Raw genomic sequence first — 25,440 nt, 5'->3', positions numbered from 1 at the left:
CCTCGAGCGAACGTTTCGCGGTTTTCCGTGTTTTCCTCTCGCGTTTTCGTAACGATAGATAATTGAATGCGTAATAGAACTCGTTTCTTTCCTCGTTCGTTTCCATTTCAATTTCTTTCTCATCTCCTTCGTTTCGTTCGCGGCAAACGAATTATATTTTAATTAACGAAAGTACATCGACGTGATAAACCTTGTCTACAATACAGAATATGGGAAAAACCGATTCTTCGAGGGAAGAAAGAAACGAATCGTTATTTCGATTAGCATCGATTCCATCGATAATCGGTACGGAACGAAAAAGTTTCCAAATTTAATTCACGATCATTCTTATCTAGTATATTTTTGCTATAAAAGCAAGGATCAGCGAGGTATCGTAAGTTCTATGGTCGACACCGCCTACGAGTCTTCCTTTTGAAAATTCTTTCATCGTTAGATAAATTTTAAGTCGTATCATCTTGTAGTTACGCTTTAAACTCGGTGACATTTGCTCTTACAATTTTCCCGTAATTCGGTAACAAACATTTAAATGGAACTGCGGTTTATTTATATACACGGTGTCGCAACGTTCTCGTTAACATATTTCGCTCGAGTAACGTAAAAAAATTAAAATTTCGTTGCACAAGAATTTAAATATACTTCGGAAAAACATTGATATTTCTGAGAAAATAATCTTAAAATTATACCAAGAATTCGAAATCACGATTCGAACGAACGATCGGTATATTTAGTTTCATATTTAGATAAATTAATTAATAAAGAATATTTATAAGTCGTCCTGTAAACGATTTCTATTATGTTACAACATTCGAATACAAGTAAGAGTAATTGGAACTTATTATTGAATTTATTATAAGAAACTATGACACATCGGATAAAAAATTTCGAGATTTCTTTACGCTTAAAAAGCACAGCGTTCCAAGCGTATTTAATCAAAGAGTTTAATTAACTTTATCAACGATGCTCTCCATAGCAACGAATCGGAAACGATTGTATGTTTACCGTCGCTCGTAACGAACAACAATAATAAAAATAATAAAACAGTAATAGATCGTTTTGCCAAATTCGATAAAATGAAATTAACATCGTTAACAATTGTACGTTTATTCTTGTAAAAATAATATAACAACATATTAAATATTATTGCATCATTGAGCAACCATTTTGATAAACGTAATATCATGACTACTCGCGATTCGCACGGTATTGATTACCGTGATCAACATTTGACTGTTATTACGTTTTATTTAGCAGAATATTATTGTTGCAGAAAACGTAAACCAATAATCGTAAAATAACAGTAAAGAAACGATGGATCTGCGACCGGTAATCGATTAACTCTATCGATGCAACGGTGCAATTAACGATATGCCGAGTTTATAAATAATATGAAAATTTGGGCTGTAGCCCAGAGTTCACTCGCTATCGTGACACCGACTAAAATGTATTTTTTAACATCGAATCACCTTCGATAATAGAAAGAAACTTCGTGTTGATATTGGGTCAAAGTGCCCAGCGTGTTTTCTGGAGATAATCGGTCGCTCGTAAAGGAAAACACGCAGCTAGGTAGGGAAGAAGTAATAAGAAAGTTCCATCGAGGAACAATCGATCTACTATTTGTATTTAACAGTGTTACAAAAAACTTATTACTATATATTTAATATTGTTCTTTGGATAGGAATAGTGCACTGATTCATTGTTCGATGTACTTCGTAAAATACTGTTTTAAATTCTCTAGTGCTTTGCTGCGATGAGAAATTTGATTCTTCGTTTCTTTCGGTAGTTCCGCATAAGTTTTATCGCTATCCAGAGGCTGGAAACACGGATCCCAACCAAAGTCTCGTGGTCCTCGAGGACTCACGATGGTTCCCTGAGTTCGACCTTGGAACAGTATAATAGGTGCTTCTGGTTCTCCGGAACAATAGGCAAATGTACAGACCGCTTCCGCTGTTTTGTCTTCCCAGCCATGAAGCATTTGATAAAGACCTTCTGGGCCAAGTTTGTCTAAGAACCATTTAATGTAAGGACCAGGTAAGCCCTTTAACGCGTTAAAACACAAGCAGGTGTCCTCGATGATAACCGGACCCTTCACCAAATCAGATGCAGCCCGGCACTTGTTGCGACAAATATCGTCTATTTCACCCTGATACTCTGGAAGATCGATCTTCATGCTTGTGATATTTCGTGGAAAATTTTTGCCCAGAATGGCTATGAACTCCTCCAATTTTTTTGCATTTCCGGTTACGAATACTATGGACTTCGACATCCTGTAGAATAGAATTCGAAAATTGTTTATTTACGAAAACGTGACAAGAAACTAAAGCAGAACTTAGATAATACAAAAATTTTGAAGAAGCATCTTTACTAGATTGTCCGATTTAAAAATATTTGACTTTCTTGGAATCAAAAATATTCCATTCGAATAACAAAAAAAATTGTGATTTGAAATTTCGCGCCTTTCAGCTATAACTGATTAGTGAGATATTGCAGTGAAAACGTGAAACGATACATCTGTTTTCCAATAAATTACAATCGAAACACAATTCAAAAACATCTTATTCGTATCAATTTCACAATTGGTATACTGTAAAAATATTATAATAAACGGAACTACCTTTTTGCAACAGGTTAAATGCAAAGTAATATGACATTCAATTGTAATTGCATACACTTGTGAAAAAACATGTTTCTTGACAGTGCTGCTAACTGTAACACTACTTTGAATTTTCGATAAGTGTAGAAACATTGTTGTAACTGTAAAACGAAAAAATAAACTAAAACTTTCACGTTTCATGATTTGCTTAAAATTAGAAGAAACTTCCATTAGATTCTTTATAAAATCTATTTTTTTATCGCCAATTCATTGGGAAATAATATTTCCAGTACCACTACGATATAAATTAACTCATTTTATAGTAAATACTGTTCTTAGATTCATTGAGAAGTGGTCTATAAATTTTTCTACTCTAATTTCGAAACTTACATTGTTGCATGTAGAAGGGTTTTTTAGCGAAAGATTAACGTGTAACTTGAACTTGTTTCTAACGTGACTACCTTCATTGTGGAAAGCAAAGAAACTGCCCAAAAATGCCGAGTCAAGAGGTTGTGACTACAAAAGTGGTGGTTCACCCTTTGGTTTTATTGAGTGTAGTAGACCATTTTAATCGTATGGGAAAGATTGGCAATCAAAAGCGAGTCGTCGGTGTTCTTTTGGGATGTTGGAGGGCTAAAGGTGTGCTGGACGTGTCAAACAGTTTTGCAGGTTAGAATGACTCTTCCAACGTTTATAACTTCTTAAAATTATTACTTATTTTTGCGACAAAGTATTTATAATTTATTACGTTTGTGATCAATTCGTAAATGAATTTTAATTTTTGATTGCACAGTGATTTACAGTGTAACTGGTTTAGTAATTATACCCAAATTCCAAAACTTGAGTAAATGAGACATTCGAATTAGAAAAATCAATTGTTTTTCTTACAGTGCCCTTTGACGAAGATGACAAAGAGAAGAATGTATGGTTTCTTGACCATGATTATCTCGAAAACATGTATGGAATGTTCAAAAAAGTTAACGGTAAGGCTGGCATCTGTATACAAAAATTTGAAATTTTTTAATGAAAACATCGATTTAACATTGTATATATTATTAGCCCGTGAAAAGGTAGTAGGATGGTATCACACAGGGCCTAAACTACATCAAAACGATGTTGCTATTAATGAACTCATTAGGAGATATTGCCCTAATTCTGTGTTGGTCATCATTGACGCTAAACCCAAAGATCTTGGGCTTCCTACAGAAGCATATCAAGCCGTTGAAGAAATTCACGATGTAAGTTTTTTATTATATAATGTATCTCATCATTTTTAACGCAACTGTTACGCGATGAAATTATTTATAGGATGGATCACCGACGTCTAAAACCTTTGAACACATCCCTAGCGAAATTGGCGCAGAGGAAGCAGAGGAAGTAGGCGTGGAACACTTGTTAAGAGATATTAAAGATACTACCGTTGGTACCCTTAGCCAGAGAATTACAAACCAGTTATTAGGTTTGAAAGGTCTTCACGAGCAAATTAGGGAAATTAGAGATTACCTGCTTCAAGTTGGCAGTGGTAAATTACCAATAAACCATCAGATAGTTTACCAACTTCAGGACATTTTTAATCTTCTACCCGATATGTCGCAAAGTAGCTTCGTCGATGCACTGTACGTAAAAACGAATGATCAAATGTTAGTCGTATATCTCGCAGCTCTTGTTAGATCCATAGTGGCGCTACATAATTTGATTAATAATAAATTAACAAATCGCGACGCCGAGAAAAAAGAAACGGATAAAAAGGAAACGAAAAAGGACGAGAAGAAAGAAGAGGAGAAGAAGGATGAGAAAGATAAAGTAAAAGCTAAGAGTCAGTGAATAAAGTGAAATCGAGACTAACCTGTGCGTTTGAGACTCCTAATCTTACGAAAGTTCACAAAAGTCGCGAAGTTTGTTTATACATGTACAAATGTATTTCGTGCTTTTAAACGGCCGGTATTTCGAGTTAACACCAAAAATAAACATGAATGACCTTATTCTTAAAGTGTTCCAATATAGTATGAATTTAAAAATGTACATTAGACAAAGGATACGATAGTAGGAACGCAGTTACACATTTTCACCATTTAAATCTAGTAAACACAGCATAATTATTAAAAATTATAGCGTTAAATAATTTTTATACGGCATAACACAATAGATGTGTTTACTGAGTTCTTACCATCAACTTGCCTTGTTTCGTCAGGAACAAGCGACTACTTGAAACTGCGTAATTTTTATATAACGTCTCGATATTAACAAACTATTGCAATTTTCTCGTGAACTGCTCAATCACTGTCAACAATTTGCCCGTATGTATAAAAGTTTCCTATATTATCCGAAGATATCAGTTCCGATCTGATATCTCTCTCATAATATAGACAGTTTAGACGCTACAGACATGTTTTCTAAAGAACTCGAGCTTTCATGATTAACACACTGCGTTATTAATAAAAAAAAAAAAAAAGAAAAAGAAGAATGGATCACTTGAACATACGGTTTTATTTATTCTTTGTTACTACAAAGGGACTCTACGAAGACCAAAATGAGATGTACAAATCGATCGTGCACTCCTCGCTTTGTATCATACGAACTCATACTTAAACGTACGCGCGAACTGCAAAATTGTGTACCGTGAAACAGCATTTTATCATGCTTGTACTTGTACGTTACATAATTTGAGATACACGCTGTTTTTCATTAACAGACTTATTTCTTAATTTATTTTTTAAGAAACCTATATAGATTCTCTTCGTCTTTCATTCGCGAAATAAATTGCTCAACGTTTTCCGCGTATTTAAAAAATGGAAATTCCGCGTTAATCGCTTAATAAATTAATCGTTTAGAATGTTTAATCTTTTACGTTTCTATACGAAAGTGTAAAAAATAAGGCATATCTGACCTAATAGGGTCCATCGACACGTACTTGTCTTTTCACCTGCACTGTACGCTATGCCCACGTAGGGTTCTAAATTGGTATCGTTGTAATGTTGAAAATACCAATTGAACGAACTGTCCTCGATAACTTCGGCGTTCTCGTCGGATGATTCCTCTTTGTCAAGAATCTGGCCCTCTACGTTTTCCACGTTCCGTTGAACGGCCTCGGCCACGGACTTTTGTTTCTCCGGCTCGCTGGAAAGTCCAAGATGCGGCGAAGGAACTTTCGTTATAGTCGACCTCCCTAATGGTCGTAAATTTGATACCGACACGGAGGAGGGTACTTGACCGCCGGGTACCAGAAACGCTGAAAGAGCCGATGCTTCTGTTTCCCGAGGAAACTGAGACGCGGAGGTGTTGTTTTGCCGATTCTCCGAGAGAGCCGAACGAAAGGTAGATTGTTCCGTTACGGTCACCCTCGAGTCGTCTGTAAACAATACGGTAGAAACTATTTACCTAAAACCACGATCGAACAATCGTAATTGAAACTGTGTCTTTACCACTCGGCTCGTTTCGAACGTTCGTCGCTGTCGAGGTAGATGTTTCTTGAAACTCCATTCCCTTGGAATTCCAGAATGTGTTTTTCTCTCCTTTCAGTGTTTCCATCGTCGTTTCCTTAACGGAACGTCCTCTCGTCGCTTCCAAAATCGTTCTCGGTGTCGTCCAAACGATTCTACTCGCTACTTCTGTTCGAGGATTCTCCTCGACCTTGCTCGGTGTTCGATTTACCTCGTCATCGTGGATCCTAGTCGCCACGGAGGTTTCGTTAGCTTCTTGGCCGGACTCGTCCGCCGCGGTGCTCGAATCCGAGCTTTTCGTCGAATTACCAGAACTTCAACAGAATCGTGTTAACGCAAGAATTTATTCCTCTTAATCCTCCAGCCACCGTCCCTTTGGACACTTACCTTTTACTTCTGTTGGAAGATTGCCCTCGAGGATCGGGTACGTTCGTAGCCATCGTGGACAATTCTTCCCTCTCTTTGATACCTGTTTTCGGTCTGTTCGTTCTAACCTGGCTTCTTTCGATCTTCACCACAGTACCGTTCCCGCTTCTCCATCGTTTCTTCTCCTCTAGCGCGATGCTTGTATTCTGCTTGCTCGTGGTTTCGTTTTTAACTTGCCTCTGGTAGGTCAGTCTGGGATCAACGATTGGCACGAAACCGCTCTGTCCACGAGGCAGGGGTACGAAACCGCCCCTGTGAATCTCTGGCTCGGTTGGTGGAAACGTTCTGTAACGGCCCCTACCGGGTCTATCCGATGAATTCTTCCGTTCGGATTTCCTCCCTGTGTTTCCCCATAGATTGAAATTGAGACTGGGCAACGGTACCCCGAAAAACGTAAAGCCCGAGCTACTTGGAGAAGGGGGCATCAAAGTGTTCTTCTTCACTGGAACGGTACTGTTCGCTCGAGTTTGTACCTTCTCCTGTGTATGAAGGACGTTCACGGTGTCCGTTGGCACCGTGACCGACGACTCAACCGATGTCCCGTTCGACGTGTCGTTTTTAGTTTCTTGATAATCCGTGTACTCGTAGAAGTACTCGGAGTCCGGATTATTGGGAGGCTTTCGCGTCGATGACTCCTTTATGTGCATTCGAAGCGGTACAATCTCCGTTGCTCCGAAAACTGGAAGTGAGGGAAACGTAAATGTTTCACACGGTTGGTAAAATTGTTCGCGCGAATCTTACTCACTGGACGAGGAGACAGGATAGGGCGCCGAGTCGATGAATTCAGCTTCGCAGCCGGGATGAATTGGATCGATTTGTCTTTCTCGTTGACAATCCTGTCGCGACAGTCGAATTTCTTTGAACAGAGATCCATCGGCGCATCTCGGACCTTCGGACGAGGCTTGCTGCAACCATCCTCGCAACCACAACATCCCACAGGAGCACGAAAGTGGATTGCCTTAACAATGTGGTATCGGAATTAGCGGCGTTATGTAGCCAGGACGATGTAGTTTAATACGGAGAGCGTTCAACAGAGCGTTTGATCGAAAATTTTAAACAATAGGAAAAAGTATTGCCGTAGAAGTTGGAAATTGTTTCTTTGTGGTAAAGTGTAACTGAAAAAGTATTCAGGTACATTTAAAAGTAATGGTTAAATCAATAGTTCCCGGATAGGAAATATTGTCGCTGAATTTTGTAAGCAAAAGTTCTCCCTATTGGGTAAAATAACCAATATTTCCATCGATTCTGCAATTACGAATCGAGTGTACGAGAAGCGCATAACAACTTCCAAAACTTTTCGTACCGACGATTCATTCGTTGATTAAGAATTTTTTAATTTAAACTTATTTGTAAGTAACGACGATCGATACGTCTTCTTTTCGAAACTTCGCTTCTCCGTTGTAAAACACCGATGTAGAATGATGTTCGGGTACCATCGATATCCAAAACAGCAATGTTCGATCTCAATCGTTTGAACGCCGCTTCCGAAACGGAAGCCATCCGGTTGCTTCTCAAACTGAGAACTCGAAGCCTCGGCATTTCATCGAAAGGGGAGCCTTGGATGGCGCAAATTCGATTGTTATCCATCTGTGGGCAAAGTGGAAAACGTATGTAAAACGATCCGCTATCTCTCTAATTAACGATTCAGCTATACGAATAATTGCTCTGCTAGCATAACGAACGTGGCCTCGCACCACGGTTCGTGGAGAAGTTTCACTCTCGACGAGAAAGTATTCTCCGTTATTACTAAAGTCGATCCCCGACGTCGTGTAATTTTTTCTTTTTCTTTTTTTTTTCATTTTTCGCGTTCATTTAACGCGATCGTTACGAAAAATCGACTCTCGTCGCAATTATTTCGCACACCCTCTTTTTCAAACGTTACACAGAGTGGCATCCGAACTCTCTTTTCGATTTTTCGTGGACGAGTTGAGAAACAAAGTGAGAATTATACGGTAAATTATTGAATTTTCAATCTAAAATCAATCCTCGTTCTACCTCGTTCTCTTGAGTTTAAATTACAAACTCAATGTAAACTATTACCGTACAATTAAACTAAGAAATCTAACTCGTATATTCGTGAACATATCGAAAATACGAAATAAAATTTCGTTTCAACGATCTCCCGTTGAAAACGGAAAATGAAAAGTTTTTCCATGCTTCTACATTTCTAGTTCTACGCAACAATTAAAAATACTTCCCAAAGGGACCATCGATAAATACGCTTCTGTAAAAAAAAATCTTCCACGACGCACTTTTAATTCGACCAACCACTCCATCGACGCTAAACTATTGCTGGACACCCTGGCCAGTCGATTGTTGCTCAAGTCCAAGACCTCCAATGAACGGAGGCTCTCCAAACCAACGTAATCCAACGCGGGTAAATGATTGTAGCTCAGATTGAGGAAGAGAAGGTGAGGCACGTTAATGAATGCGTTGCTCGCAATTTCCTGAATCCGATTTTCTTGAAGTTCCGCGCTTTGCAAAAGCGGCAGCTCGGTGAAAGCACCGCTCGGTATCATCTGCGAACGAAACAACGAGAAAACGCGCATTTGTAAGTTCACCGAGTACACGTGTTCCTTTTGTTCGTGTATTTGTAAGTTCACCGAGTACACGTGTTCATTGTGTTCGCGTACTTGTAAGTTTACCGATTACACGTGTTCATTGTGTTCACGTATTTGTAAGTTTACCGAGTACACGTGTTCATTATGTTCGCGTACTTGTAAGTACATCGAGTACACGTGTTCATTGTGTTCCGAACGCACACCTGTACGCGTCTCGAAGAAAGAATCGAGAATCGTTTGATTACCTGCAATCGATTCTTCCCGAGTCGCAACGCCTGCAATTCCGGCAGCGCTCTGACGGCGTTCCTCTCGATGATCCTGAGATCGTTGTTCTCGAGATCGATCAAGGACAACCGGGGCAAACCGTCGAAGGCGCCCTCGCGTAGTTCACGGATGCGATTTCTGACCAGCTTCAGCTCGAGCAAGGCCGATAGGCTGCTGAGGGTTTCCGGCGACAGGATGTTCAGCTTGTTGAAGCTCAAGTCGAGAACCTGAAGCGCTGTTAAGCCGTGCAACGATCCGGGTAACTCGGTCAAAGTGTTGTGCGACGCGTACAGTTCCCGAAGGTCTCTGCAATTAACGTCGTTTCCTCCCTTTGACATCGAGTCATTAACGGAAAGAGTCGTTTCCGACCTGGCCAGATCGGTGGACACCGATTCGATCGCGTGTCGCGTTTAAGATCGATCGCGTCAAGATCTGTACGCGTTTCGAACGAATCATCGACCGGAGTGATCGTAAAATTTCGGTATTTCGAACGAAATGTCCAGGTTCTCGATCGTCGGAGAGAAAACAGTCTCTCCGTTTCGATGAAACGGAGGCACGTTAAGTCCATTGCTAAAGCAACGCTAAGCACCTGGTAGAAAATGAGCGACACGCCAGGATGGTGCCAGCTCGCAGCTAGAAGGGGACACTTAACGCGAGCACGAAGAACTTTCTAGGTACCATTTGTCGGTGACGCAACCAAACGACCACGAGTGAAACCGCTTTTCAGCCGGCGTGTTAACGCGCAGGGAGGAAACGCCTCCTCGTTGTACCGTTTTGTCGGACAAGAGTCGCGTTGGAGTCTCTCATACGGAAACCAACCGACGCGACACTCGTCCGATTTTACCTGGTGTTCGCGAATGTCACGTGAGGGATCTGAGCGAGATTGTTCCTGCTCAGATCCAGCCTCTGCAGTCGCACGTTCTCTTGAAAGATATCCGGCCTGAGTACCTCCAGTCGATTGCCCCGCAGGCTCAGATCCATCAACGATCTGAGCGGTCTGAAGCTACGTCCGTGTAGCGTGACCAGTCGATTGTATCTAAGATCCAACTGCTCCAACCTGGACAGTCCGTCGAAAACACCGTCCTCGAGTATTCTCAAAGAATTGTAACCGATGATCAGTTTCTTCAGGCTCGATAGATCGGTCAAACTACCAGGTGACACTCGTTCGATTCCGTTCGCGCTGAGATCCAAAGATCTGAGCACCGGTAGGGCCAGATCCTGAGACGAGACGGCCGGAAGTACAACGATACGGTTCATGGGCATATGAAGGTGTTCGATGTTTCGCGGTAAACCGGGAACGATTTCGAGCATTCGGTTCCAGCCGACGTCCAGCTCGTACAGGTTGTTCAAATGATGAAACGTTAGCGGATGGAGAACCGAGAGCGCGTTCCCGGAAACGTTGATGTGTTCGAGGACCGGTGTGCCTAGGAACGATTCCGGCTCTATGAGCCCGATCGCGTTCCCGCTGATGTCCAAACGTCTCAAGCTGGGTAGATTCGCCAACAAACGCGGCTCCACGTGACGGAAGTAGTTCTCGGATAGATCCAGGCCCTGAAAATCGCAAGTGTCGCTGTATTACGATGAACAACGACGGTTTCGCGGGACTCACTTTCAAGGCAGGCAGGTCCCAGAACGGCGCCTCCAGCAGGTTCGACAGAGAATTGTTTTTCAATCGGAGTTCCCTGAGAGCGGGCATCGCGGTGAAGGTCTCCCTTTGCAGAAAGGCCACGCGGTTGTGATCGAGGTGAAGCCTCTCCAACGTTGGATGACCCCTCAACGCGCCGAATGGTATCTCCTCGATTTGATTGTGACTCACGTCGAGGAACTTCAGTCTCGGCAACGCTTCCATGATCGATCTGAGCTCGGTCACGTGGCTGAGATCGTTACTGATCAGCCAGATCTCCTCGAGCACGTTACCGGGCCGCCGCGGGAAGAATTCCGGATGCACGCGATGTATCAGATTGTGATTGAGATCCACGGTCTTCAGGGCCGGCATTCTTTGAAACGCTCCGGCGAACACCTCGGTAATCTGATTCCTCGATAAGTAAAGACGCGAGAGAACCGGGAGATCGACGAACGCGCCTTCCCCGAGACGGTTTATCCGGTTACGATCGAGCCGAATCGCCGACAAAGACGGTAGATCGGTACAGGCACGACCGATCATCGCCGCGTCCACTATCGAGTTACCGACCAACGAGATTTCCTTCAATTCCGGTAGATCGATCATCGCGCGGGGATGTACCCAATGGATACCGCAATCGGTGATGTTCACCAACTCGAGCCGCGGCAGACCGCGAAACAGTCCCGCCTCTAAGCGTATCAGACGCGAGCTACCGAAGACGTGGAGTTGCTCCAAACCGGGTAGATCACGGAAATTACGCGACGCGAGCTCCAACAGGGCTGGAGAGTTGATCTGTAGGTATCTGAGCTTGGCCAGTCCGGAGAATTTCGGAAGTTTCTTCATCACACGACTCTGCAGTGTCACCGCCTCGAGACCTTGGAGATCCTCCAGACTGTCCACCGGCAACGAACGCAAGTCCGGTTCCACGACGAACAGTTCCAGAAGTGAATCGTGGAGACCTTCCAGCCAGCCCGGTGACACCCTCTCCAATCGATTGTTTCGCAGCATTAAACGCAAAACCCGCAACGTCGCGAATACTCTGCCCGGTAGACTCGGTAGATTGTTGTTCTCCAGGATCAGCTCGTCCACCGGCCGATCCAGATAATGGCTCACCGCCTTCAGACCTTCCAAAACTTTCGGTAGCTCGCTGTGGCTGCACCTACTTCCAGGACCGCGAATCAGTCCATCTTTGTTACGTGTTTAAGGTCCAATTACGAACGAAATCCACGGGTTTTGTTTCTGTTTCGTCGACGATGTCTCAAGGGACGTAGAAACATCGTGTCTCGAACTTGTACGGATCCTCGTTGAATACACAACTGGTACATTATATGATATGGTACATTTTTTTTTCCTTCGCGTTGTAATTTTACAGGAAAAGATAGAAAGGTGCTCTTTTTTAAATTTGCGCTCGAAGCTTTCTCGCTACGAGAAACTGGCGACTCGATAAAATCTTTCAAATGGTAACGTTCATCTGGGACATTTTTATTTTAATACTTTGCGTGTATACGTTTACATCTTACGGGAGTGTGATAGTTAAATTCCAATTTGAACTCCAAGTCACAAAGTTTTACCAGATTGGAAAAGGTACAGGCTCCTCTCGAGTCCAAAGGGTCAAAGACGAGAATACGTATAAAAATGCGCGTTAGATCGTTCGACAAGGATTCGCAAAGGTTCGAAACGCAATTTTCAATTCTCCACGAAAAAAGTCGCCGATGAAACCAACAAAGCGGTTAATTTTCGTTTACGTCGAACGAGCACTGCATCCCGGATAACTGATCGGGCGTTTGGTCAGCTTTTGTTCCATTAGACCAGGTAGCGACTTTCTTTTCAAGGATCGACCTATTTTATTTCGATCCGTAATCGTACCTCGCACGTATCGTTCGACGAAGAGAACGATATGGAATACATGGCGAACGAGCGAGATAATGCACCGAGTTTCGGTCTGAGTCATTCGTGGGATGAGTCACGAGTCAGCGAAAATCGAAACTTTTCCGATATATCCCCGCGAAAGTATCGCCAGAACGAAGCGACGATATTATCTCGAGAAACAAATTCGTCCGAACGCAACCCCGCTCGGGTTAATTTCGATTTACCTAATCGAGAACTTTCCAACGGCGATTCGAATAACGTACAATTGAAAATAATTCGAGCGTGATTGCGCGTGGATTTATTCTTAACGAGGAAACTTCGTCGTTCGTTCGCGAATGTATTAGCGTGCAAAAAATTTTAATTGACACTAATAGACGAAATTACGAAGAAAAGGCTGAGCAGTTATTCGGGAGACAGAGTGCACCGGATACGAAAAAATTCGTCTGGTATAAATACACGCAGACCTGGATAGAGGATCCCCTACAATGGATACCGAAACTTCGAAAAATATTATTTCCCCATCGATCGGAATTCACGCGAGCTAAATAACCAAATGATCGAAAGCGTCGCCACGGTATAGAATTTTTGGTCAACGACCCCACGCACCGTGAACATCGCTCCGGGGAGCATTCTTTCTAGCTCCTTGCATCAAACGCTGCGGCAGAGCATCCCGCACGAAACCAGTTCTCCGATTAAATTAGAAATCTCCATATTCGAGAGAGAAACTTTACTCGCGTTGGGAAACGAAAAGTCGCGTACGGCGCTACCTCGTGACATTGTAATTGTTTTCGAAGCGATCGTTGGATCGCTGACGTGCACGCGTCTCGAGCGAAGAAAAAAAAAAAAAAGAAGAAAAAACGATAAATCATCGTTCGAGACGAGTTTCGCGCGTGACGCTCGCGTTGACCAGGAAGCTCGTTCGGAACCGGTGCACGTGAATCGGTGGTTTTCATCGGCGCGTACACTTGCCATATCTGTATCTCCATGTCACGGGTCGAGCATCTGCAAGGCAGAATCCTCTCCTGAGTAGGACACCCGTACTCCGAACTCGGCTGGCCACCGACACCGATGCAACACAGTGTCAGAAACCAGCCGGTTAAAAAGAGGCCTCCACCCTCCGGGGGCTTAACCATCGCGCATTTAGACCTTGGTCTACGTCCTTAAATACCAGTCCCGCATTTTCTGCAAAAAGAAATCATATATCTCGCGCTTCGACCGGTTCGCGTTCGATATCGAAGACGATTGTTTGTCCAGTGGAAAGAATGTCAAGAGACACCTCGTTCCTACCGCGCGACGAAATATTCCGTTCCTTGCTTTGATTCACAAAAACTACGTATCGACTTTCACGAGGCACTCTTTTTTTCTTCTTTTTTTTTTAGGTGTTAGAATTGTCCTTGGTTGTCACGGTGTTCCCTACGCGTGGAACCGAGGAACGCACGTGTACGTACGTGTGTGGGTATATATCTTGCTGGCTACACGTCACGGTTGTAAACGACAAAATTAATGTGTTTTGTACCGTAAGCAAAGCTAAACACCGCTAGGACAATCTTGCCCCGTAGCGATTCGTCGTCGCCTGAAACAACCGACGAAGACGACAACGATCCGAAAAAAGAAAAAAAAAAAAAGAAAAAAAAAAAAGAAAAAAAATTTCAAACTTCGAGCGACCTGTACGAATCGTTCGGTTTCGAAGGGCTTCACGCGGAAGACGTCCCTTCGCTCTATCGGCCAGAACGAAAACAAAGGTATTCTCCTAGGATGTTGTCACGGGTGACCACGTGTGTTTCATAACGTCTTCCGTAAGTACGAACAATCGGACGGCCTGGAAAGGCAGCCGAACATGAAGAATGTTGATATCGTGTGATCGTTAATAAAATAGAAAAAAAAGAAAAAAGAAAGAAACAAAAAAAAAAAAACGATTCAATTAAGATGCAGCGCGTACAATTCCAGACGACGCGTTCGGTCGGATATTTAAGGGAGCGCGTCAGAATCGAGGAATACAGGTCGCTGCACTCACGTGACTGCATTTGCATCGCGGTCTGGAACTGGTACGTCCCCGATCGCTCGGTGGATCGTTGTTCGTTGTTCGATGAATCGCTAAACCGAGCTTCGTTCGATACCGAACGAGTCCTCTCTGTCGCGCGTAACACGACGAGCGGATCTTCCGCGTGATTCGTGCCCGATGGCTACCACAAACGGCCGACACACAATCGCCTATTGCGTACCGCCTGTTAGTTTACAATGTGTACAATTGATACAGGTGCAGCAGCGGCAATCTGCATTGTCAACCACACCGCCGGTAACTATCGTCGAAACACCGTGGTCGTGTATCGATTCGGTGAAAGTGATACGCGAACTTCCATCATTTTTCCCCGCTCTCGTTTTTCATCGTGCCCTAACGAGCGCAACGCGTTCGAGAATTATGCAACCTCGACGTAAGGTCGTGTACCTTTCGAACGTACCTCGATCGAGTCGAACGATAAAAACGAGTCTGCGGTCGCGCGAGGACGATCAACAATTTCTTAACAATTTCCACCGTCCCACCCCTTCGGTGCTTCGAGTCGTCCCTACCTGTTGATTCGTCATGGCTCGTGGTTACGTTATCCCTTAAGAAAAAGTTGCTCGACGTTCTCCTAGGAGACTCGACGGTTCGCGGTGGACCCTCGATGTTTCCTCGAGCAACGAGTGTGTTATCACAGCCTGTTCGCAAAGCTTAGCGAGCAACAAACGACGCGTTTTGCACCCGCGGTACGACACGAGCAAGAGCCTCGGTGCTCTCGTTACGGCCAGGCACGGACTAACTACACGAAGAAGTTTTCCGCAAAGCGTGCCGATGCACAAAGTCGAGGGGAGAAGATGACTGTGGCGTGGGCGATGGCGAGCGGGACGAAAAGAGAATTGCGAAGTGCCGTGTCCAACCACCGTGAAGGCACGCTTCCAGGAAATTCTTCCCTTTCCACCGAATCTTCGCGTTCGAACGATTTGACGACGGGCGACATATTTCGTAAACGAAGATTTTACGTGTCCGAGTCCTTTTGTCAGAAGCAGCGAGGACATCCGTGGAATTTCGAACGGACTCGACCGGATCGAACCCTCGTGAAATCTCCGCGGCTATCTGGAAGACAAAGTGCAATCGAGATTATCTACGAGTAAACGTTTCTCTCCGTTTATATTTTACACGCGTCGTAGCGTACATCGATCGAAATTACAGAATGGAATCTTTGGAGATCGTTGTTTAAATCGATACGATAATCGTTATACCGTTCGATCGTCCTCACGTTGCGTTCGCATTGTCCTCGTAACGATGTTGGAGCTTTCTTCGATTCGAGTCAACAATGATCGTAATGATCTACGATTTTCTCAGAAACGTGCAGTTAAACGGGTTCCAGTCCAGATGCCACGAGTTCCATCTTTCTCGGGCCAACTTTTTTCTTCTCGAGATGCGGCAACGGTACCAACAATACGATCTCGTTGTATCTTCGCGGCTCTAATTGAGCCTGTACGCAACGTGGACCCATCGTTAACGTTCGATGGAAACATACGGTGCGTGCGGTGAACAACGTCGGTGAATACACGTGGCAAACGGCAAGCACGGGATCTCCGTACACGGTACGCGTCGAACGTACGAAATCTTCGAACTGAAACAAAACAACAACGAACGCGTGAGAGTAGTCGCTGCAAAACATCGACTCGAGAAGAATGCAACGTATCGAACCCGCGCAAACAAATTCGCCTTATTGTTGTGCGATTCTTTCGGTCCCGTCTTTCAAAAAACTTGGCGATCTTTTTATATGTATGTTTCCATTCAAGTACCGTAGCATTTCGTTTAGAGTTTGGTATTCGATGTTTCACGCTCGAGATAAGATATTCGACAATAACCGATTCTAAACCGTATCAACGAACGGATTACTCTACCGCAGAGTACGAACATTTCACCTTTGTTATTTGACGCGTTGAAGAATAGTTAATTATTTGTACGCCACGTTTCGACACGGAAAACGAGACACGTTAGTTCGATCTAATTTGTCGACAATCGTGATCGAACTACCAGTACACGAAATAAAATGAATGAGAATTTTTTGAAAAAATACTTGGGTTTATCGTGTCTAGTAATCGATATGCTACGAGTATCGCAGTACAAATTGGCAGCAAAATAAAGATTATAATGTGTAATGTTCGTCGTCTTCGATAAATTGAAACATCTCTACGCGATATATTCAACATCATTATGTTGAAGGTCTTGCATCTATTGGCGCACGAACACAAGCTAAGGGAATTATCTGTGTGTTCTAACTGGTTTTCAGAATCAACCACGTTATAACATGATACAACCAAGCAAGCCTAAGCCAGTTATCCTCACTGAGACCAGAGGGGCTCGATCGATCTTTCGTAGTCCTGAGACAAAGCAGTCGCGTTTGTTTCTGTTACATTTGTAAGGAAGAAAGATTCGTTCGCGGCTAACCACCGTGCTTTTCAATTTTACAGCGATACGCGTTTAAAACTAAATCGGGAAGTATTCATCCCGCGGTAAAGAAACTACATTACCGTTTCCCGATAGGCTCGTGTGATTTGTTTTGAAATAGACATGTGGTCCAACAAATTTCTACACATTTTTCAACGATTTTCGAGAAACACTTTGAGATGCTCCCACGTTACGCGTAACTCTTATCTTCGGGACTCGAAAGAAAGTGAAAACAACAGATCGAGCGTTACAACGAAAATGCCGAGAATACTTATCACTGGTACGTAAGATCTTAGGAAGCTAATTAGAATGTAGATTATAAAATCAGTTTTATCTTTGTAATATTTCCTTGTTAAAATTTCAATACGTGGAGCGATTAAAAAATAACGCGTTTCAACGATGACGGTTCAACGATGAAAACAACATTCTTACATTTCCTGTAAATCATCAATTGCATCGTGTTTTGTATTACATCATTTCTTTTTCATTTGCATTCTTGCAAGGTGGTCTTGGACAGTTGGGTACCGAGTGCGCGAAACTGCTTCGTAAGAATTATGGAAACGAGAACGTGATTCTCTCCGACATAATCAAGCCGACCGAAGACAGCCTGTCGAACGGACCTTTCATCTTCGCCGATATCCTTGATTTCAAAGGTCTTCAAAAAATCGTGGTGGACTATGGAATCGACTGGCTGATTCACTTTAGCGCACTTCTCAGCGCTGTCGGTGAACAAAACGTTCCCCTTGCCGTAAGAGTCAACATAGAAGGTAAAATGATTTTTTGTTTCTTCAATGAACTGTTCAAAACGAAAGTTTCTAAAAACGCTTCGTTGCTTTTCGAGACTACGCTCGGGTGAAATGGAATGCCGTGCCAAGTGAATTTGTCGTTACGATAATAATTATATTGTTACCGCCGCCGCGAAGGAAAGCACGTCGGTGAAAGTGGATTTTTTCCTAGCTGTCCCTAAAGAAACACAAACTCTTGTTTAATATAGAAACGATACGTACAATCTAACGAAATAATTCTCACCTCGACTATTATTAAGGATTCGTTTTTGCGTCAGGTATGCACAATGTTATTGAACTGGCAAAACAGTACAAATTAAGGATATTCATTCCATCGACAATTGGAGCGTTTGGTCCTGATTCGCCAAGAAATCCCACTCCAAATATTACCATTCAACGACCACGGACTATTTATGGTGTCAGTAAAGTCCACGCTGAACTTTTAGGTGAATATTATCATCATAGATTCGGACTTGACTTCCGTTGTCTTCGATTTCCGGGAGTCGTCAGCAGTGATCCACCGGGCGGTGGTACCACAGGTAATCGATACACGGACAATTTTAAAAAACATTGACGAATAATCACGAGTTAATCACCGCACACATCAGTTTCCTTTTCCTCTTTTTTCAACGACCAGAATTTTATTACAAATATAATCTTTTGTGCCAAGAAATAGAACACATTCCATATTAGAGTAACTGCATAATAGTGCAATCCATCGTTCCTCAAGGACAATAGTATTAGTAAATTGTTGAGTGTCTCTTGATCATGAGCCGTGAGATCGCTCTTTGCGTTTCCCTTATCTCCTGATGCGTAAACCATGGAGTGACTACATAGACGAATCAGAAACTACGATATGCGGCAAAATTTGTTTAGAATCATATTTGCGAAGTGGCAACCGTGATACAATCAATGCGGTCGAGTTTATTTTCTGTAAGAATAATTATGCGACGAGTTAAACTTTAATTTTTCTTTTTCAGATTACGCTGTCGCAGTTTTCTACGAAGGATTACTTAATAAAACATACGAGTGTTATTTAGAACCTTACACGAGACTGCCGATGATGTACATAGAGGACTGTCTGTCTGCGTTGTTTCAATTTTTGAATACTCCAACTGAACTGTTACAAAGGCGAGTTTATAACGTCACTGCAATGAGCTTCACACCCGAAGAACTATTCAACGAACTTAAGAGATACGTTCCTGAATTAAAGATTACGTACAAACCAGATGGACGACAATACATTGGTTAATTAATTATACTATTAGGTGTATTAATCGTCGATGCATTTGATTAAATAAAAGATTATACTATTTAAATTGTTGTAGCTGAAAGTTGGCCACAAGTTTTCGATGACAGCGAAGCGCGACGAGATTGGGGATGGCAACATCGATACAACTTGGAGAGACTTGTGGAGTCAATGGTACGTGATGTGAGGGCAAACTTCTCGTCCAGATCATTGAAGGAGGTCAACAGTTACGTATAACGCAATGTCACTTAGGAAATAATTAATGTGAATTAGACAAGTTATAAAAATAATATTTATTTTATAATAAAAAATATGACTAATAATTCTTCAATGATATTTTTACTATTTATTTGTTTTCACATGTCTTCACTCATTAATTCGGCGATATCATCGGCGTTGAGATTAATGTCTAGCTTTTTTGGAGTAGCTCTACCAGCCCTTATTGGGGTTATACTTGTTCTATCTAATCTTCTGGATTGTGTACTATTTTTATCTATATATCTGGAAGGGGTACCGATTAATCTATCATTTCTTAAAGGGGTACCGATCGACCTATCATTATTCCTTAAAGGGGTACCGATCGACCTATCATTATTCCTTAAAGGGGTACCGATCGCTCTATCATTATTTCTTATAGGAGTTCTCGCAGGTGTGTTACTTATTCTCTCATTAAATCTTCCACTTTGTGAAAATCTTTCGTTGTTTTCGAATTCTGCGTAAAATAAAAAAGGTCACATTTATTTATAATGGTAAATCATAATTTTTAAATTTAAAAATTAGGTTACCTTCGCCTGTAGGATTATCTTTAGTCAATATGGCTCGACTCTCCATAAAATATACATTTGGATGAAGAATCGCCTTATCTAGCCGACAGTTGTGTAACACCTCAAAATACATTATACAAGCAGGAAGATAATGACCACTCTTGGCTTTGTCTGCTATTTCATTTACATCTGAAACACACAAAATTGTAAGTATCGGGATTGATATTTCACAAACAAAGTTATAGTACTCTTACTTTTTGCTGGTACACCGTAAGTAGATAATTTTTGCTTTAATGATTCAGAATCCATATGCCGATAAGGACAGCCATGGTATTCTCCAGGACCCACGGTAGAAGTTATAATTTTTGGACATCCAAGAGGAGTGTAATTAGTCTGTTTTCCCTCTTTACCAAACATATGTTTTATACTATAAGCATATTGTTTATCAAATTTATCTGAATCAATCTTTTTCGTAAACTCTGCTTTCCAGAAATGCAAAGCATCTTCAAATTTTACACCTATACCTTTTACAAATAAACCATATTGAATACGCCCACTATTTTTTAAATGATGCTGAGTTCTAAGTGCTTCGTGTAATACTCTCATACACAAAGGATAAGAGGTTTTTGATAACTGAAAGTTAAACAATAGTGAACAAAAATAAAGATATGGAAAACAAATTAATTACCTCGTCTAATTTATCCACAGGGGTAGTGGTAGTCGACCAAACAACACGTGTCATACCAGAGAAAGAATCAGGCAATGATTTGAGATAAGACATTAATCTTTCATCGTCAGATATATTTGAAACATAGTTTTTTGCATACTGTATAATAAAAATATATTCAATTGAATTTAAATTTAAACACTTTATGAATTTAATGTAACATCTTGATAAAACTTACCTCCATACCATCGTATAAATTTTTTCTAAAATAAGAAACAAACAGAGACACTAAGTCTGCCTGTGGAATATATGCCATTCCTTGAGTAAGGTAAACCTTGCGTGATCTAACTAGGTCAGTGACTTTTTGAAAAGGCACTTTATAAAATTCTGTTGAAACAATATTTATACCTTTTGGCTTGGACGAAGTAAGTTCATCTGCAATTTCATCTTTTTCTTCTTGTGTAATCTTTGGAAAAATGATTATGAAATTATTATGTAACCACTTTACATTTTATTTTATAAGTTGCATCTCTTACTTGTTCACACTCGACGTCATGCAAATTAAGTAACTTTTTTATTCCTTCTTTGTCTAATGAATCAAATCTTAATTTAAATAGCTCTACTTCCTGATTAATGAACCACATTTGACGATCTGGATCTTGGCAATATGATAATCTCATGATAAAATGCGATACGTGATCCATTTTTCTACGTTGTAAATCTATTTCGGTAGAAGATTTACATCCCTTCGCATCTAAGAGATGTGCAAAATTTTTAAGACCTGCTTTTCCTAGAACTGCACTTAGATCATCCTTACGATCCTTTAGGTTCTTTAAATCTGTTCGTACTGCATTGTTTTCAATATTTTGTAGAACTACAAAAAATTATATATTTATATATATGTACAAGTAACTTCATTTGAAATAACATTCATTATTCAATTTTCTTATGAGTTAAATGCATAAAAAAATAATCACTGAATAGTCATCAGCTTCTAGTCAGCCAAAAACTTACGTTTTAATCTTTCCATGCCCAGTTGTTGAAATTCTACAAATGGAATTTCACCTGTTGGAGGGAAATCATACATTTGCAAGTCATGTTGATAAATATCTTGAAGGTTACTAGCTTCAACATTAATTGTAAATCGCCGTCGTTTTGTATATTCCATGTTCTAAAAGACAAATGTATCATAATTCTTTATTTTCAATTATATTAAACATTCTAATCTTTACTTTCATATATTGGTCTTTTGAAGTGATTTATAACAAAGAAAAAAATGATTGAATGATTAACAACGCACGCAAGAAAGTTTACACATACTTAGTAAACGTTATTTTATTCACTGAGAACAATCATTTTTATTATTTGTTCGACTTTAAAACACTTACTTTTGCTCAAAGAACTTATGCAGCCATTACTCTATATCATCAGGTTTACCGCGCTTTTTTCCCGCAGTTATTTGAAGGAGCTGTGATAGAAAGGGGAATACACAAATTGCTACTAAATAAGCAGTTTACATTGTACGACACAAAATTTCCAAATATTTAGAAATAAAAGGATACGAAGTATAACTTGAAGTGCACTTTTATTTACAATTATTGTTATCATAGTTAACTTTCGCAATAGAAACGAAACATTTACTCAAACATCATGTAAAATTATATACTAATCATGAAAATATCACAAATTGCGTTGTATCACAATTTCTACTTTTTATGTGTCTGTTGTACGCGAATATTTTTTAGTTGTATAGGAGGTAAATGACCATCTATACTCTCGAAATTTTGAACGAAAAGCTCCTTTACTTCGAGATTGAAAAGTTCCACTCTATTTTTTACGGATGACATATCTCGAAATTCGCCAATAGTGATGTCTGTTTTGTCGATTACTTCTTTGTTGAACAAACTAGGGCATTTAGGATACATTGTGTCTCCTGGCAAAACGTGCACGCATCCATCCCGTAACTCCACCTTCACCTAATCACATACATTTGACTAAAATCATTCAAAAGTTGAAATTTAAAATAAATTTAAAAAAATGTATTACGTACTGGCAAATTCAAACACACTCCTATTTTGCTACGATCAATGGCAAAATCTAGCAAATTGTCTATGCTTTCAAAGTTTGCTATTCTTGCAATTTCATATTGTTGTGTAGGTGGTAACGAAATACCCGAAGAAGAAAATATGAAATTCCCTGGCGTATCCCACTGTATGGCACAAAACATATTCTCGCTAGATGCAAATCATTCTATTAACGTATTAATAAGTAGAGTATTACTTTCATATCCTCCATTTCTGTAACTTCGAACTTAGCGTACGGCATCATTGGTATGCAGGCTAAATAAAAGACGGTGTCGTAACGCTTGGGAGAATAAGTAGGTGTCAACCAATTGCTCCATTCGTAGAGAGCCCATAAGTCCGGGTAGCATTTAAAATTTTCACATAAAGTATAAAATTCCGTAGCATCGTTATGTACTTTTGTTTGCCAATTTTGCAATTCATTTTTGGAAACTAAATAATCAAAATTTTATTATTTTTATGATTATGCTATTTTGTTTAAAACGTGTGTTTCATAACTATAATGAACAAACTTTCAAACTGTTACGAAACTCGAATTTATTAAGAGAATTACTTTCAATATTTTGTGCCCACTCGGAATGTGTGTGGTCTTCTCGTGATTTCTTGCAAATTAATATACCACATTCTTCAAAGGTTTCACGAATGGCAGAAATTCGTAACGAAATTTCTCTTGGTAATTCGTCTCGTTTCGATTTAAAAATTCGTGGTCGTACAGCAGTGTTTGGAGTTAAAGACATAAAGCTGCTGGTGTCAAAACCAAATGTGGAGAAAAGATTGTGCCACTTTAAGTCCGCGTCAGATGGATCTATTACTCCTCCAGGGAATACGTATGAACTCGGCAGAAAGTTTGAATTATGATGTCTTTTCAGGCACAGTAAATTATAATTATACTGAAACTACACAATATTTTCTACATTTCTTTTTCATATTTAATAAATAGCTCTAATTCGGTGTCTTGACAATGAGATGTATAATTATTAAAGTATTTAAATTTTCGCGCACTCTTACAGTTACAGCAATACAATATTGCAATTAACAGTTATATACTTTTAAATTTTGATATAATATCTAACAATATTTATTTTTTATTATATATGACAATAAACTAAAATAACATCCAATCATAAACAATTATAAAATAAGCAACAAATTTTATTACTTACGTTTAGAGGAATCGAAGGACGAATACATTTTTTCATGTAACGAGCTGCTAGAATTAAACTAGCTGATTCTTTAAAAGCTTTCATTTTTCTTTATTAATAAAGTACTTATAATTTTACGAATATATCTAAAAATTTATATAATTGCTTTTGTATCGAAAATAACTGTTAAGGTTATACTTTCATAAGTTGATTTTGCAATCTAACTGTAACTCTGTTTAGCAAGAATTGGCGGGAAATTTAAACAGTTGCACGTAAACGACGGTTGAGCAGAACAGGGCCGAAACCCAATTTTCAGATCCTTGCACATGAGAAAATACGAAGTTAATTTTCTAAACAATAATTCCTTATTTCCAATATTAATTTGATATTTTGAACTAAAATATGTAACAAGATAAATTAAAGTACAAAATAAGTTACAAAAAAATGTTTTTCTATACATAATTTATCAATTTATTACATATTTTGTACATCCAGTCTGTATATAATTATAAACTACCAGAACTATCATTTACAGTTATAATAAATGGTTCTATTGTTTTTTCAATTGTGTAATTTAATTGCCAAAATTTGTCTCCAACATTAACATGTTCCACAGATTTCTTTCATCTTCATTTCAGATATGATTTACTGATTCATGAAATCGTTGGAGCACATTTTATATTTATTATAACATTAGGTACATAGATATGTATTACTATGTTTGATAAATATGTACAATTTTATTGAACACTGTCTTTAAACACTAATATTTCAATATTCTGTTTAAATGTACAATGTTAATTAAAATTTATGTACATGAAAACTATAATTATTACATTTATAAATTATGTGAATAACACATGATTATAATACACAACATGATATACTTCATCAACTGTACAATGTAGGAAATTTTAATATTTTGGGGCGACTAGATTATATTTAGTTTGTATCTTTTTCTGTTTTACCAGTTACTGCATTCATTAACTCATACAACTGGTATAGTTGTTCATCTCTAAATTTTTCAAAATCCTCTTGCGTTAAATATTCACCTAATGGCTTGGCAGTATGCGGCCCCTTTAATCCGAGCTGAGTAGCAAGCATTATTGCATAGTTCTACAATGAAAAAATAATTGTCATTATTCAATTCACAAACCATCATTTTTAGGCATAAAATAAGAATTAGTTCTTTATATCCTACCTTTTGACATTTGTCATAAGACAACTAAATGAAAGGTAATCTAATTTTTCTAAAGAATCATTGGAATACAATACTCAATGTTACTCACTGTCCATTCATTTAAAAAAATATTTGTTTCAGTTTCATTACATTTTTTGTGCCTTCTAAATTCATCTCGTACATAATTAGTTCCCAAGGATTGCATTTCAGTCGGTAAACCACGATGTAACCTTAAAATTGTTTTGTACAGCATTCTAACACGCTGCACGTGAGACAAACTTGTCATAATTTATTTATTAAGAATATCTTACACAGACATACTAACACACAGTCTGCACTCAA

The 25,440-nt window shown here is 39.9% G+C and overlaps 7 protein-coding genes across 7 annotated transcripts; 2 read left to right on the top strand and 5 right to left on the bottom strand.

The window, feature by feature from the left end:
- Positions 1-1,591: 1,591 nt before the first annotated feature.
- On the bottom strand, positions 1,592-2,737 carry LOC143146561 (inosine triphosphate pyrophosphatase). The gene is made up of 2 exons (XM_076310955.1): positions 2,612-2,737; positions 1,592-2,264 (listed from the first exon to the last, which is right to left on the bottom strand). The coding sequence occupies exon 2, from the start codon at positions 2,261-2,263 to the stop codon at positions 1,691-1,693; it is 573 nt and encodes a 190-aa protein (XP_076167070.1). The 5' UTR covers position 2,264; positions 2,612-2,737; the 3' UTR covers positions 1,592-1,690.
- Positions 2,738-3,045: 308 nt separating this feature from the next.
- Rpn8 (regulatory particle non-ATPase 8) lies at positions 3,046-5,283 on the top strand. Its single transcript, XM_076310954.1, has 4 exons — positions 3,046-3,259; positions 3,481-3,573; positions 3,650-3,828; positions 3,899-5,283. The coding sequence occupies exons 1-4, from the start codon at positions 3,085-3,087 to the stop codon at positions 4,412-4,414; spliced, it is 963 nt and encodes a 320-aa protein (XP_076167069.1). The 5' UTR covers positions 3,046-3,084; the 3' UTR covers positions 4,415-5,283.
- On the bottom strand, positions 5,059-15,711 carry Atk (artichoke). The gene is made up of 11 exons (XM_076310951.1): positions 15,340-15,711; positions 13,741-13,953; positions 10,891-12,061; positions 10,126-10,832; positions 9,263-9,587; positions 8,709-8,975; positions 7,890-8,043; positions 7,202-7,414; positions 6,418-7,135; positions 6,013-6,344; positions 5,059-5,939 (listed from the first exon to the last, which is right to left on the bottom strand). Exons 2-11 carry the CDS (start codon positions 13,902-13,904, stop codon positions 5,443-5,445), a joined length of 4,548 nt encoding a protein of 1,515 aa, XP_076167066.1. The 5' UTR covers positions 13,905-13,953; positions 15,340-15,711; the 3' UTR covers positions 5,059-5,442.
- A 1,409-nt stretch (positions 15,712-17,120) lies between these two features.
- Positions 17,121-19,589, top strand: Tdh (L-threonine dehydrogenase). Its single transcript, XM_076312162.1, has 5 exons — positions 17,121-17,510; positions 17,734-17,997; positions 18,294-18,554; positions 18,996-19,262; positions 19,344-19,589. Exons 1-5 carry the CDS (start codon positions 17,354-17,356, stop codon positions 19,499-19,501), a joined length of 1,107 nt encoding a protein of 368 aa, XP_076168277.1. The 5' UTR covers positions 17,121-17,353; the 3' UTR covers positions 19,502-19,589.
- On the bottom strand, positions 19,468-22,175 carry LOC143147166 (DNA primase large subunit). Its single transcript, XM_076312161.1, has 8 exons — positions 22,084-22,175; positions 21,710-21,866; positions 21,232-21,569; positions 20,934-21,161; positions 20,717-20,854; positions 20,283-20,661; positions 20,050-20,217; positions 19,468-19,976 (listed from the first exon to the last, which is right to left on the bottom strand). The coding sequence occupies exons 2-8, from the start codon at positions 21,861-21,863 to the stop codon at positions 19,621-19,623; spliced, it is 1,761 nt and encodes a 586-aa protein (XP_076168276.1). The 5' UTR covers positions 21,864-21,866; positions 22,084-22,175; the 3' UTR covers positions 19,468-19,620.
- Positions 22,176-22,263: 88 nt separating this feature from the next.
- Positions 22,264-24,129, bottom strand: LOC143147168 (acyl-coenzyme A diphosphatase NUDT19). Its single transcript, XM_076312163.1, has 5 exons — positions 23,940-24,129; positions 23,330-23,672; positions 22,976-23,208; positions 22,746-22,904; positions 22,264-22,671 (listed from the first exon to the last, which is right to left on the bottom strand). The coding sequence occupies exons 1-5, from the start codon at positions 24,021-24,023 to the stop codon at positions 22,402-22,404; spliced, it is 1,089 nt and encodes a 362-aa protein (XP_076168278.1). The 5' UTR covers positions 24,024-24,129; the 3' UTR covers positions 22,264-22,401.
- Positions 24,130-24,371: 242 nt separating this feature from the next.
- On the bottom strand, positions 24,372-25,400 carry Sdhaf3 (Succinate dehydrogenase assembly factor 3). Its single transcript, XM_076311615.1, has 2 exons — positions 25,208-25,400; positions 24,372-25,034 (listed from the first exon to the last, which is right to left on the bottom strand). The coding sequence occupies exons 1-2, from the start codon at positions 25,382-25,384 to the stop codon at positions 24,861-24,863; spliced, it is 351 nt and encodes a 116-aa protein (XP_076167730.1). The 5' UTR covers positions 25,385-25,400; the 3' UTR covers positions 24,372-24,860.
- Between the last annotated feature and the right edge of the window lie 40 nt (positions 25,401-25,440).

Source organism: Ptiloglossa arizonensis, chromosome 5 (genome assembly GCF_051014685.1).
Source record: "Ptiloglossa arizonensis isolate GNS036 chromosome 5, iyPtiAriz1_principal, whole genome shotgun sequence".
NCBI classification, from domain to species: Eukaryota; Metazoa; Arthropoda; class Insecta; order Hymenoptera; family Colletidae; genus Ptiloglossa; species Ptiloglossa arizonensis.
This window is presented reverse-complemented; position numbering and strand designations above follow the sequence as displayed.